The 13876-nt window shown below is 38.4% G+C and overlaps 1 protein-coding gene across 1 annotated transcript; it reads right to left on the bottom strand.

The window, feature by feature from the left end:
• Nucleotides 1–1102: 1102 nt before the first annotated feature.
• opn8c (opsin 8, group member c) lies at nucleotides 1103–12936 on the bottom strand. The gene is made up of 4 exons (XM_084737715.1): nucleotides 12577–12936; nucleotides 9512–9805; nucleotides 5918–6249; nucleotides 1103–2501 (listed from the first exon to the last, which is right to left on the bottom strand). Exons 1-4 carry the CDS (start codon nucleotides 12734–12736, stop codon nucleotides 1986–1988), a joined length of 1302 nt encoding a protein of 433 aa, XP_084593841.1. The 5' UTR covers nucleotides 12737–12936; the 3' UTR covers nucleotides 1103–1985.
• Between the last annotated feature and the right edge of the window lie 940 nt (nucleotides 12937–13876).

Below are 13876 nucleotides of genomic sequence, written 5' to 3' on the forward strand. Positions count from 1 at the left end.
TACATATAGCAGCTTTAAATGAACTAAATCATGAGTACAGCAGAACAGGATAGTTATCACCACTAAAACAGGTCTGTAAGGAGCGAGAGCGGCAGACAAATTAATCTGTCTCTGCTGTTAACATGCATGAAGCTGTTAAATCACCCAGACTGAGCATTAAGAAATGAGATGAGGATGATTCTGTTCTGTGAGGGAATTTAACATGAGACTGTGGACTGAATAAAAAGATGAATGTTTTAGCATTTTGAATCTTATTATATATAATCAGAATAGAGCTTTGTGCCAGATTTCTTAGTTTTGAACAGTTTCTTATTCTCAGTAATTTGATATCATACTGCAGTGTATTTTTTTTATCAATTTATGCACCTTTTTTTTTTTTTTTTAGGAATTTTAGTTTCTGTACATTAAATAAACATGTTACAGTAATGTTGTTCAATATCAGAAGAGACATCTGAGTGTCCGATCTGCTTTATTAGAACACAAAGGAGAGGAAAAACACTAAATAAATTCACAGTTCAACTTTCTGTTAAGTGTTATGGACAAATATGAGGGGAAAAATTATGAGAAAATCTACCTCCTCTGATTTATTTTGTCTTATGTCTTTAGGACTCATCCTGCAAATTTGCTCACATCACTGTGTCAGTGAAAAGAGCATCAAAGATTAGACTAGATTGGATTAGAATTAGAATTTAGATTAGAAAATGTTCAGATATCATAGAAATATTGGTACACGAGTTCAGATTAGAATCAAAACATCAGATAGAACCTTATATGTCTAAATTTGCTAGCAAACAGTTTTTTATTGACATAGCCTGAACAAGAGAATGACCACAGAGTGTACAAAATATTACAAATACTATACAAACGTTCAACTGGTACAAATGACTCACTCACATGAACACGCTGAACCAACATAACTGCAGAGGACTTAATGGCATCATAGCTTTGCAGCTAAGTTTGTTCATAAAGCACGTCACACAAGGGAGAACAGCAGGGGGTCACAGTGAATCTGCTACTTGTAGAAAAGGCAACAGGAGGCTAAAATTCTGATAAGAACAAAGAGCAAAACCACAAAGTAAAAAAGAAAAAAAAAAAACACGATGAATGACATTGCTCAATATGATGCTGCTACACTTTCACAGAGTAGAGCCCCTAAATTCCCGAGCTGATATTGGAGCGCATAGCAAAAAGGGGCAGAATAGGACAATTATGCCTTGGAAGTTGATGTGAAATGTTAATGTAACGTGAACACCACAGAAAGCACAACTTTCTGCACAACAACCAAGCTCATAGTGATGCTAACACGCTGATGTTTAGCAGACATAGCCTAGTTTTACCATGTTCATCAACTTGAGTTTGAGTTAAGCAAACTACAACCTTCAACATCGTTTTTGATACTGCAGATTAAAATTGCTTGCTGAATTCCAGAGCCATAGAACTGGTGCATCTTAATGGAATTCAGCCATTGAGTTTATTACCACCTGCATGTGTCCTCTGAGTGAAAGGCTGGCGTGATCTTCCTGTGGCTCCTCTGGTTTGTTGTGCGAGTACAAAATTTAAAGTCTGCATAATGCAAAACACATTATTAAATACAGATCATATTTGTATGTAACATGTAACTAGTGATGAAAGTTTTCTTCAAAATGATGCACAGTTCTGTTTGCATATATAACACATTTGGACAGCAATTTGTGCTATAAATAGCAGCATTATGACAACAAAAGACAATATTTGCTATTCGGTTACTACTTATTACTCACGGAGAGTGTATGATCTACTGATTTAATGGGATGCAGGGTGCTTCTCCAAGAAATGCACCCAAACCAGATAAACTCTTAATTATAAGCTCATTAATTAACAAAAATTCTGAATCTTCAATAAAACAATACAGAACCAGACTCTCTGGTTAATGGCTTTGCAACCACGCTGCCTTTAAATCATAGATCTGACCTGTGCCTGCACATATTAACAGTGATAGACAAAGTTCATATAGAGACAGGCACAGAGTCTTTGGCAGGTTTATTGTCAAAGGCGGAGGGGGCATTCTTTGATGTTGACCCCCAGCAGGTGTACACCTGCTTGCTGTGGACACGGTTGCTGCTGGTATGCATTGCTTTGCCTGTGCTCTTGCTCTTGTTCTTGCTGTGAGTCCTCTCTTGAGACAAACCAACGTTCTTCTGCTGGATGCAGCCTCTGTCCTGCAGCTGAATGTGGATGGGATACTGGACTTGGTGGCCCGTGGCAATGTGGACACCCACTTTATTTCCTCCCAGCTTGGGCCAGAAAGAGAGGAGCAGGCAGCGCAGCTCCTTCTGGAAAGTCTTGTTGAAGTAGAAGTAGATGAACGGGTTGTAGATGTGGGAGCTTTTGGCGAAGAGCGCGGGGAACACAAATCCCTCAGGTGCCATGTACCGGTTTTCCTTGTGGAAAATGAAGAGGAAGGACACAACAGCGTACGGCGCCCAGGCAATCACAAAACCCAGGCTGATGGAGAAAAACATCTGGAAGAAAAAGTAACACATTACTTCAACACAAATGTGGTTATGTGGTCTAAAAAAGTCAATTTAGTTTCCCTGGAAAGCACTCTCTTATAGTCATGTAAATGACTGTCTTCTCAGAATAATACTAGCATTGGTCTAATTACTTTAAATTGCATGTTTATTTTCAGCAGCAAAGCCGGAGATGTTGTGTTGTTTCATAGCTCTGAATAATGTCTTAAGCAGAAGGTTTTGGTGTAAAAAGGTGTAGGACTTCACCACAGCTTGTGAACGGGCCATATAGGCTGCTCTGTGCTAGAAAATTATTTATGCCTATAATGAACTATTTTAATCTAAACCAGGGACTGGAACCATTTCACCATTACTGCATCACATTGTGTGCTGATACCCCACAGCATACAGCTGAGCCCATTTTATTTGTTTCGCCCCTAGTGGTTGCATTTGCAGATTTGCATATCAGTAGAAGGCTAGATTATTGGCCATGGTGGAGGAGCTCTCTGATTGTCCTTTTGTTGCTTCATCCTCTGATTAAATTTTTATAAATGTTTTGAAACAAATATAAAACCTACTTGTGAGCCACAAGGCCTTTGCTGAGAAACCTCCCGGTACAACAAAGGCAAAGCACCATTTCTTCATATGTGCAGATAAAAGTAAGTAGCGAGTGGATGTGATCGCAGCCTCAATGAATCACCGAACACAATGTGCAGATGTACATGTGAATAAGGGATGAGATCTGCATCAATGTGTGACTGAACAAATGCATATGTTTTCATATGAATCACTGAATGGTTTGATGGGTTTGAAAAAAATTGAGAATCTTATGCTTAAACCAACACAGACACCAGGGGACCTATTTAGACGATCTGAAGCACATGGTCCAAAGTGCATAACACGTGAGCATTCAGGACGTGTCCAACAGCACATAATCTGAGCCCTTTAAGTAAGGGTCAGGGTTAGGTGCAAAGGGTTTGTATTTAGTATTTCAATTAATCATAGGTGTGATTTGTAGTGATTCATAACTATCTAAAATACATATCAAACCTCTTGTTAATATTTAAGTATTTTATTCACTCATAATCCTGAAAACCACATAAAGCACATTATAATACTACTACTACTAATAATAATAATAATAATAGTGGCATATTTAAATTTTTTTCTAATTTCCACCCTATTTAATAGACTCCATGACTTCAAACTGAGAAGGAGCTGTGATGCATATTAATTTAATTACCACTCACTGTCAACCCTTTACTGAACTGAAAAAATCAGTATTTTGACTTAAAACTTGGTTATGACATGAAATTATTTCATCACTGGAGTCAGACAGACATTTTCCGACTGAAATGAATTACAGACAGTCTGTAATGTTATTTTTATCCATTTCTGACTCACACGTGGCCGGTAAAGTGAACAGAAAGGACAAAACGGCCAAATAATACCATCAAATGACGCATGGCGTGAAGTTACCAGAGTCGGTGCAGACATCACTTTTAACTTGGGTGATAAAGAGACTTCTAGAGAGTTAAATGGAGCCAAACTGTTGCAGCTCTGTCTAAAATACTCCCACACTTTAGATGATCGCAGCGAGGCTTGCTCTCTGCTGCTTGTTCTACAGGTGAATCCATGCCCTGACTGGACGTAGCGGTTCATAGCGACACATGGACGCATGATATGCAAATCAGTGCGTTTTTGTAATAGATGATGTTGACTACGTTAACGAATCACCCCGGCCCTATTTAGGTGTGACAGCAGCAAGAAGCATCCATGGAAGTGACTTGTTTTGAACAAGCATGGCAGCTCCTGAAGAGGTTAGCATAGATATGGCAGTATCATCAGTTATATCAGAACTGGAGGATATATATGCATTAAAAGAAGAAAAAAGAACAGAACTGATGGCTTTTCTCATTGGAAAAGATGAGCTCTTCTCCCATCTGGCTCAACAAGAGTTTGATCTGACTGGTTGAGGTCGGCCTGTGTTAGACGTGATAGACGGATGGTTCATCCAATCAATTTTAAAAGTGCCATTTCTAAGGATGACTTGCCAAACCACCTGGTATGTCAGGTTAAGTGATTCAGGGACTGTAACCTGCAGGTTGGGCAATTATTGACATTATTTCTAACAGGAGATGGGTTTGCTGGTGGGTGAAATAGACCGAAGCACCTCCCTTTGTCCTATCTGTGTGTGCGTGTGTGTGTGTGTGTGTGTGTGTGTGTGTGTGTGTGTGTGTGTGTGTGTGTGTGTGTGTGTGTGTGTGTGTGTGCTTTTATGCACAATACTCAGCAGCATGACCACTGCGACATTAATGTGCACATGGAAACATTACTATGTTAAAGCAACTTCTCTGATCATTCAAGTAAATCATGAAAAAACAGAATCACATGGCTGCTTTCAGTTTTGATGAGCACAATAATGTCACTGCAGCAAATCTTTTTTAATATTTAAGCATCAAAACCAAAGATGTTGGTAATAAATAGACGGGACAGAAGAAACTAAAAAACTTACTTTTACTGTATGAACTTAGACATTAATTAACAGACCCTTACTGACTGAAGTTACAGCTGCTGTGTGTAAATGCACACATAGCTTGATCCTATTTCACTTGCAAGTCATCTGCTATTAATCAGAATGTTAATTTATATGACCTGTAAATTAATTGCAGCATAATCAAGGCAGAGTGTGAACGTTGTGAACAGGCCCATGTAGGTGCATTACTGTCTGATTAGTGCTTTCATAGCAGGAAAATACTGTTCCATTGATTTTAGACCAGGGTTTTGCCAGTCAAATGAAGATATTATCAGATGAATATTATCAGATATACTTAAAATAAAAGTATTCTTGTTGCAGTTAAATGCTCCCTGTCAGTGTCATTATGTCTGACGTTTTTGGATTTTTGGATTAATATTATTGTATTAATGTTCTTAGCTGAGCACCTATGGGAGATTTGTTTTATCAGCATGTTAGTCCTTTCCACCACCATCATCATCAAACCACCAAATAAAGCCTTAGAATTGAATCTATGTAAAATTTAATTTAAGTACACTTGAGTACTTAGTACTGATTCCCAATGCTAATTTTGAGGGGCTTCCAGTAAAAGCTAAGTTTAAAACAGTATATACCCCTTTCTGGCTCTTTCTTTCGGGGAAGTCAACTCAAGACGCAAGTCTAGTCAAAGCAAGTCTTCAGCCCTCTCTTTTTTAAAGCAAGATTTCATCAGGTAGCAACCTGAGACTTTAATGTTTGAATGAATCAAGTTTCAGTAAAGTTTCAAGTTTAAGAGCAGTGAAGTCCAGGTCAAGTTTCAATCAATCTATGTGGCTTACCATAAAATTTTCAGGAGGTCACTGCTCCTGGTCAAGATGCAGTCCTGCACATAACCTCCTGAAAAAAAAATACAACTTATGTCTTGTTGGCTCACCATAGAGAGTCGTTTTTCAGCATATCGCAGGTTGTTGCGGATGCCTCTTGCCGACAGCGAGTAGGAGAAGCGGGACACCTTGTAGAGGATCTGACACTGGGACACCACAATGAGAAGGACTGGAACCAGCGTGAAGCAGGCGAAGGAGCAGATGACATAGAAGGCGTCCTTCGCTGAGGTATGATAACCCCTCCAGGCGATGGTGCAGGACAGTCCATAAGGCTCAGGGACGTACTCGCCCCAGCCGAACAGAGGGAAGCTGGACCACACAGCAGCCACGAGCCAGATGGCACAGCATGCTATGCGGATGTTGGCTCCCTCCAGCCACACAGCTGTGAGGAGGAACGAAACCTGTCAACATCTGTACCAAAACCAAAGTGTAAATATGACAATTCGCTGTTTTAACTCTATTTATGGTCCATTGTCTAGAATTTATGGGTATTTATTGGCAGAAGATGGCGTAAATAGAATATGTAAGAGACCCAGTCATTATTGTGAAATAAACCTTAAAAGGGTGGTCTTGAATCAACCTACATTATCCTTCTTATTACTTGGAAAAAAAATCAATAATTTGACATGAAATATTAATTTAAGAACGATTTTATTAATATAAAAATTATTCTATTGCTCCAGAAACACATAAGAACCATCATTAATAAATGGTAAATTAACTGAACTTTGGTTAATAGTAATTTCACTGTTAACAAACAATACTTAGTATTTCATTTTGTTATGATATTTGTAACACATTAATGTTAATTACTAGTTTGTAAACCATCTATAAACATCATTTGAATGCTAAAGTTGAAACTGATGCTTATGACATAGTTGCATAATAAGTTATTTATAAAGCATATATAAGCATTATTTGACCTTTATTGGGAGTTAAACAACTATTAACTAAAGTTTAATTAACTATAAATTTACTATTTATTAATAATGGTTATTATGAAATGTTATCATCAGTTCTACAGAGTCTATGATGAGAACTGCGGCCATAGCAACGGCTCGTTATTCATAGCAACGGCCTGTTATTCATAGCAATAGTATGTTATTCAGAAATAAAAGATCTTAGAGTGGCACAACTGACCAATCAGAATCAAGTATTTAATGAAGCCCATAAGTATGTTTTCAGTATCACCTGAAAAAAACATCTGCTGTGTGTTTGTTATCTTAAAATGAGTTGTTTTTATCCACGTGGGGTGCAGGTCCACCATGACCTGCACTGCCATGTTTCTATAGTAGCTCAGAATGGGCAAACCAAACACTGACGTTCGCTTTGGTCTTTAACATTTTTCGCAGCCACTGTAGCTTCTCATACACGCTTAGAGGGAGAGCGAGGTGTATGCAATCTGCAACCTCACACTGGTCCTTTTAATGCTGTTCAATGCCAGATCATTTCTTGACCAGGTGCAGTATCTTCCAGGCGTCCAGTGAAATCATTGCTTCATGTTTTTGTACAGACTCAAAAAACAATATGAACAAAACTGTTTTAATTAGTGAGCTTTAGATTTGGTTACATTTGGACAGAGCCAGGTTACCAGTTTCCCTCTGTTTCCTGTCTTCATGCTAAGTTAACTGCTGGCTGTAGGTTCATATTTACTGTACAGATGTTCTAATTATCAGCAAGAAAGACAATAAGCTTATTTTTCACAGCAAGTCTCACTTTTTCTTAAAAGCATCTACAAAGAACTTTTGATTGATTTTGTGTTACGCTGCCAACGGGCATGTAGCCTCTGTAGCCTCCCCTGAAGAAGAGGTGTTTGATTGGCAGCTGCACTGGTTTGAAAATAGAAATGAAAGCTTGACTGCGCTGTGTGCCGATCTGCATTAGATAGAGCTCAAGATCTTAGCTTAACGCCAATGTGCAGTGGCATTCATAATCCGAAGGTCAGAGAAGATGACAGCATTTCATGTGGACATGTTAATATGTGCGTGCTCACTCTCCCACAATAGACATACCAGTCAACAGTACATGGACACGAGGTTACCCCTCCAAGGTGGCCAGGAGTTTATAAGGAATTCAGATCCTTTACTTGCACAAAAGGACTAATATAACACAGTAAAAATACTTCACTAAAAGTAAAAGTCCTGCATTCACAAAACCTTACTTAACTAAAAGTATGAAGATATTACCAGATAAATGTTATCAGATATATTTAAAGTAAAAGTATTCATGTTGCTTGTTCATTATGTCTGATGATTTTGGATTAATAGTATTGTATTAATGTTAAGTGGAAAAGCGGCGTCCATGTCTGCTTATGTCATTTTTGTTTGAGATTTTCACAGTAAAGTGCTCCACAGCTTTCTCTGTTTAATTCTTTACATCCATTTGTTTTGGACCTTGGAGAAGCTTTGCTCCTAAGTTTATATTATATGTTTCATTTTTATTGATAAGGACTGATGAATATTATGTTGTTTTATTTCAGAATTGTTATGCTGCCACTGCATGTAGTGAAAAAATAAACACATGGAGTGCAGCCATCTGTCTAGTTATGCAGTAACAAGCAAGTATCTATGTTTTAACATTTACTTGTGTATTTATCTTCAGTTTCATAGCATTCCTGGAAAAGCTGTGTGAGAAAGCAATATGATAAGCAAACAACCTTCTACCAATCTATCACGCACACAGGGGACTGAATACAACCTACCCTGAGCTTCACAATGGTTCTTCAGAAATATCATGGACACTTGTTTTCTTCATTCATAGAGAAAAGCATTCTTCCTGAAGGGCTGACGTTCTACCTTGAACCGTTTGCTTCTGAACAACCATCTTTAACGAAACGGTTGATCAAGGGTTCAGTGTAAGATGAAGAGCTCAAGTAAGAATACTTTTAATCCAAAGACTATTTGAGTCTTTTGTCATTGGTTCTTTATGACATGATATAAAAACTTTCTTGGGAGAACGCCCTGAGTGACTTCTAGATAAAATGTTTTACCAGTTATATTCATGATTTTATGCCTTTTTTCATCATCTGTGATGTGAAAATATCAGATTTTCACACAGTCAGATAAGTGAAAAGTGTGTCCTCCTGTCCTCCAGACGTGTGGAGCTTCTCCCCCGAGGCTACAGCTGCTGTCCAGTATCACCTGCGCACTCTGCACTGCTTTACGCTATAAATTAAGGATTATTTCAACCAAACCAGAGTTAGTGATTGCTGGGACAGCAGAAAGACGGACCAAGACGTTTTTGGTGAGTTTTATTTAGCTTCTGCAAAGTTTGAATGAAGCTGACGACGATGCTCTCATCAGTCAACTGAAGGCGCATGTGGTCCTGAGGATACTTTTTGATAAGTGCACCAGCTAATATAAAAAAAAGGTTGATGATTCCCTTTTATTTCTCATTGAAATGTTTTCCCTGTGCATTTTTGTAAGCTTCTATCTGTTTTATCCTGTAACTGTGATGTACTCAAAAAAATTGAATGCACGACGGGAAGAATCTCAGTCGACTACAGGGGCTCCAATGTTTCGAACATCGACTATCGGGGGACAACCCTACTCTCTACGGTCGCAATAAACTGCTTGCACAAATGACCTACATAAACGGCCATCCTTCTGGTGAGAACAGGCCGAATCAATAACAGCTGCTCTCACCGTAAACCAAGCTGTAGCATGTCTTCAGGTAGCGGACGATGCTGATGGCGGCGATGGTGAACATGCCACACAGGCCGAAGATGTAGCAGCCGAGGCCGTAGTAAACACAGGTGACGTTCTCTCCCAGCCATGCGTGGTGAAAGGAGGACAGGATGGACAGCGGGTAGAAGCAGATGCAGCAGAGGAAGTCGACCACGGCCAGGTTGACGCACAGCAGCTCAGAGCCCACCATCTTCTTCCTCCTGCGGTAACAAATCACCAAAACCAGCCCATTGCCCAGGACAGAGAGCAGAACTAGACAGAGAAGCAGAAAACAATATATATAATTCAATTTGCAGTTCACTGCTATGTTCTAGTGTCTTTCAGCTCACTGAAACTTGTTTTGCTGCTGTTTTCACCACTCTTACCAGTTTGTTTTTGGTAGAACCCTGTGGGTGGGTTCTGAATAAAATAACTCTTGTCAAGGGTTCTTTGTGCCATAATATAAAAGGGTTTTAGGTAGAATCATATCGGTGGGTTCTAGATAAAACCCTTAGAATATAAAAAGGTTCTCCATAGAACCAGCTGGGAGGGTTCTTGTTTGCACCCAGAAGATGGTGAAGACTTCCACTGTTTTACAACAAACAGCAACTTTCTTGACGTGAAAAATTATCTTTTAAATTGACAAACATCACATGTGATTCGTTGCACAATTCAAATGGGATTAAAAGAAATATTTGTCTCCTGCCACAGACTACAGTTCATATTTTTTTTCAAAGTTAGGTCCCATGGTGGTCCACCACAAGGAGAGGGACTACATGTTTCCTGTAAAACAGGCAGTTAGGGAGGGACTTGTCACAGACATTGATTGGCTCTTAAAGCAGCCAATACTGCTGAATGTGCATTATGCTCCCAACGTAGAGTCATGGCTAACCCAGCTAACGGCAATTAACGGTTTGCTGACTTACTTTGGCAACAAGTAAAGCTATCCTACAACTAGGAAATTCTGTAAACGACCTCGGTCAGTCTCAGAGTCTTGACCCAGTTCAGCTGCCCGCTTACAGCAGCTAACTGCAAATGTTTAGCTACTTTAGAAACAAGTAAAGCTATCTTTCCATTTGTAAACTCCGTAAACGACCTTGGTACTGTATTCATTGTGGGTCTCTGATGCTGTGTTTGCACTGGTGACCAGCCGTGTTCACTGGGAGACTGCCGAGTCCATTTTCCATCTGTCCATCAGGAAATAGTTTACTTAAAACACAGAGAGTTGAAGCTGAGCAGCCAGGGAATAAACCATTAAATATTTTCTCCACAAAATATGGTCCAGTTTCACCCAAATCAGTGAATAAAGTTATGAAGTTGTGCTTTGCACAGTGAGGTCTGTTCCCCAGTAACACTGCAGTCTGCTGCGGTGAACGGATGTATGCTCCCTTCATGCTCCGCTGCGTCCTGAGCAAGAAAGCATTTCACTGGATGAAAATTTTAACGCCCCCCAGTGCATGGTGAGTCATCAACAGTTTTTAATCATTTTCCAGGACAAGACAACAACCCTGAAATGTCATTAAAAATGTCAAAGAATATGTGCAGAATGACTTTTTGTCATTGTTAGGCCAGATGCTGGTGTATAGGTGACGTAAAGCGCTATATATGTGTAATGAAAATAAATAAACATCAATTTTGACTTTATGGTAGCTTTAAGTTTTTTAAATTTTCTTTAAGTTTTTTTTAATTTAACATCAGTTTTGAATTTGTTATAGAATATTTAGAGAAAGCTGCATTTTGTAGCTCAGTCTACATGTATTTTATAATACTAATACCTACATAAAATAATAGATGTGAAGAATATGTTTCGTTTATGTCGTCATGAACAGTTTGTTTTGCCCATGCCGTCCTGAAGGTATTACCCATATACTCTTTGCCTGAATCCATGTGAATGCAGCATTAATGTGTGTTTCCATCCACTACTGTTAAGTGAATATTAGAATATATATATATATAGAATATAAGATGAACAGTTAGTAGTGCTAATTCTCCAGCCTGGTGTCATTCAGCCATTGTAGAAGAAGGCGGCACTGCGAGATGATGTCATTAAAAGAGTTCCATCCAAGGTCATGAGTGAATACAACATGTAGAAAACATGATGAAAATAAATCATTTATATGTTTTAAGATTAGTCTCCTCGTTGCTCCACACAGATGTGATCTGACTTTTTCACCTGCTGCCATTTTCATCTCTTCATTACCTACAACACCATGAGCTTACATTGCACTCGATCAGATTTTGCTGTTAGTGATAAATTTAGTAACAAACATGAAATGTGACCTTCAAGGTATTAAGAGATTAAGGAAAACTCAATGACAAATCAAGATTACTGCTGCTGCTCAAGAGGAAACAGGCACAATGAGTGATATTCAAGTGTAAACAGACTAAAATAATGATTAATTTGTGCAGGTTAAAACCTTCATCAAAGTATATTTACCGATTTCTTTAGCACATTAACAGTTTCTATCAAATTTGATTTAAAAACTAAAAATGTGCCAAGAAGTTTGTCTCTTGTTAAACAGAAAAAATGCCTTGTTATGTGTATTTTGATGCACATCAACATCCTACATTTTCTGTTATTAATATAACAAATTTTAAGAAGTGCCAGTATTTGCCATGATTAATTTTAGCCCCTGATCCTTGTATGCTTTGGGGTTGTTTATTGTGTTTTCGTATGTTTTTGTTTATTCTTTGGCATCTATATATATATATATTTTTTTTTTTTTTTTTTTTTGATATTTAAACATAATAATATAGGATGGGGTTACATGTTAAAAGGTCACCAATAAAGTGAATGTACAAAATTAAAAAGTCTACTCTAAAAGTCAACTTCAACAACAACAAAACAAAAAACAAAACAAACAAAAAAAAACACAAAACAAAACAAAACAAAACAAAACAAAGAAACAAGCAAATTTACAAACTTGTTTTTTTTTTGTTTTTTTTTTCTATAAAGCCATGTGTCCAGCTTGTTGTGAAGGACAGTCTTTAATTGTTTTCCAGGTAAAAACAGAGGTAAACAGAGAATATATGAGCGCACATACCGACGGAGAGGATGGTGAGTCCCACACATATGTCAGCAGCGGGGGTCAGTTTGGAGGTGAAGGCAGAGATGGTCCGGTTGTCATCAGAGGTGTTCAGAGGCATTGGATGGAGCTGTTTTCTGATGGTGCTGATGTGGGTAAAATCCTTGACTTGACTCATGTAGGGAGATGTGTGCGCGAAGCCTCACTTTTATGCGGGCGGATGTGTCGCCATGGTAACTTAAGGCACGAGCGAACGCGCTCCTTCAGCAGGAGGAGCGGAAGAACCGTGTGAGAGCGGAGGTGTGGGCGTCAGGTACGAAGTCCTACAGGTGATGAATGTCACTGACGGTCTGATGAGCTAAGAAGGAACCGTTCCAATCAAGTTTACACTTTACCGCCAATTACTCCGATTGGATCTTGTCAGTTTATTTTATTTTATTTTTTTCGTTCTCGCTTTTGTGTTTTCAGTCGTCTTCTTTTTATGCCTCCTCTGACAAAATGTTCTAATCTGGCCATAAAAAACAGTCTTATAGGCCTAGTATTTTTTTTTTTTTTTACAATATATGAAGCAAAATTTAAAGAAAAGGGGGGGGGGGGGGGGGGGCACATTAAAAGGAAAGAAAGAAGACTCAAAAAAAAAAAAGGTTTAAACTTGAAATAAATGGCGACATAAACTTAGAATATTGAGAATAAATATTGGAAAGTCAAAATTTCGAGAATAAACTTGATATATTGAGAATAAACTGAAAATATCGAGAGTAACGTCAAAATGTCAACAATAAAATTGAAATATCGACAATGGGGGCGTCCTTGTGCCTCAGTTGGTGGAGCATGTTGGTCCTCTGCAGTGGTGGCTGATTGGACTCCCGCCTGCAGCCCGCTTGCTGATTGTCATGTCCTCTCTGTCCACCAGCTTTCCTGCCATATCTTTGGCTGTCCCTATCAAATGAAGGCAAAAATTCCCCCCAAAAAATAATCTTATAAAAGAGAAAGCAAAAAGAAATGTCATCATTAAACTTGGAATACCAAGAATAAAGTCAAAATATCAAGAACTAACTCAAAGTCAAAATTTCAAAAATGAATATATTGAGAAAAAACGTTGAGAATAAAGTCAAAATGTTGAGAACGAACTCATAATGTTGACTGTAAACTTGAAATATCTCCTAAAGCCCCGACATGGGTGAACTATCCCTTTAAATGACCCCTGACAAAAATCAAAGACACAAGGATACAAAAGAATCTGACAAAAGGCCTGTTTACTATTTAATGATGTTTTGACAAGTCACAATATGAAAAGAAAAGCTGCAAATAATAAAAT

The sequence above is a fragment of the Lutjanus erythropterus genome, chromosome 15, assembly GCF_056507025.1.
Source record: "Lutjanus erythropterus isolate fLutEry1 chromosome 15, fLutEry1.hap2, whole genome shotgun sequence".
Taxonomy (NCBI): Eukaryota; Metazoa; Chordata; class Actinopteri; order Lutjaniformes; family Lutjanidae; genus Lutjanus; species Lutjanus erythropterus.

Excerpts from the sequence above, each read along its gene's own strand:
- opn8c (XM_084737715.1), bottom strand. The coding sequence starts at position 12,736 with ATGAGTCAAGTCAAGGATTTTACCCACATCAGCACCATCAGAAAACAG. Across the intron at positions 9,806-12,576 it reads ACTCACCATCCTCTCCGTCG|TTCTGCTCTCTGTCCTGGGC; the intron begins GTATGTGCGCTC and ends TTCTCTGTCTAG. Across the intron at positions 2,502-5,917 it reads CTGAAAAACGACTCTCTATG|ATGTTTTTCTCCATCAGCCT; the intron begins GTGAGCCAACAA and ends TTTTTCTTCCAG.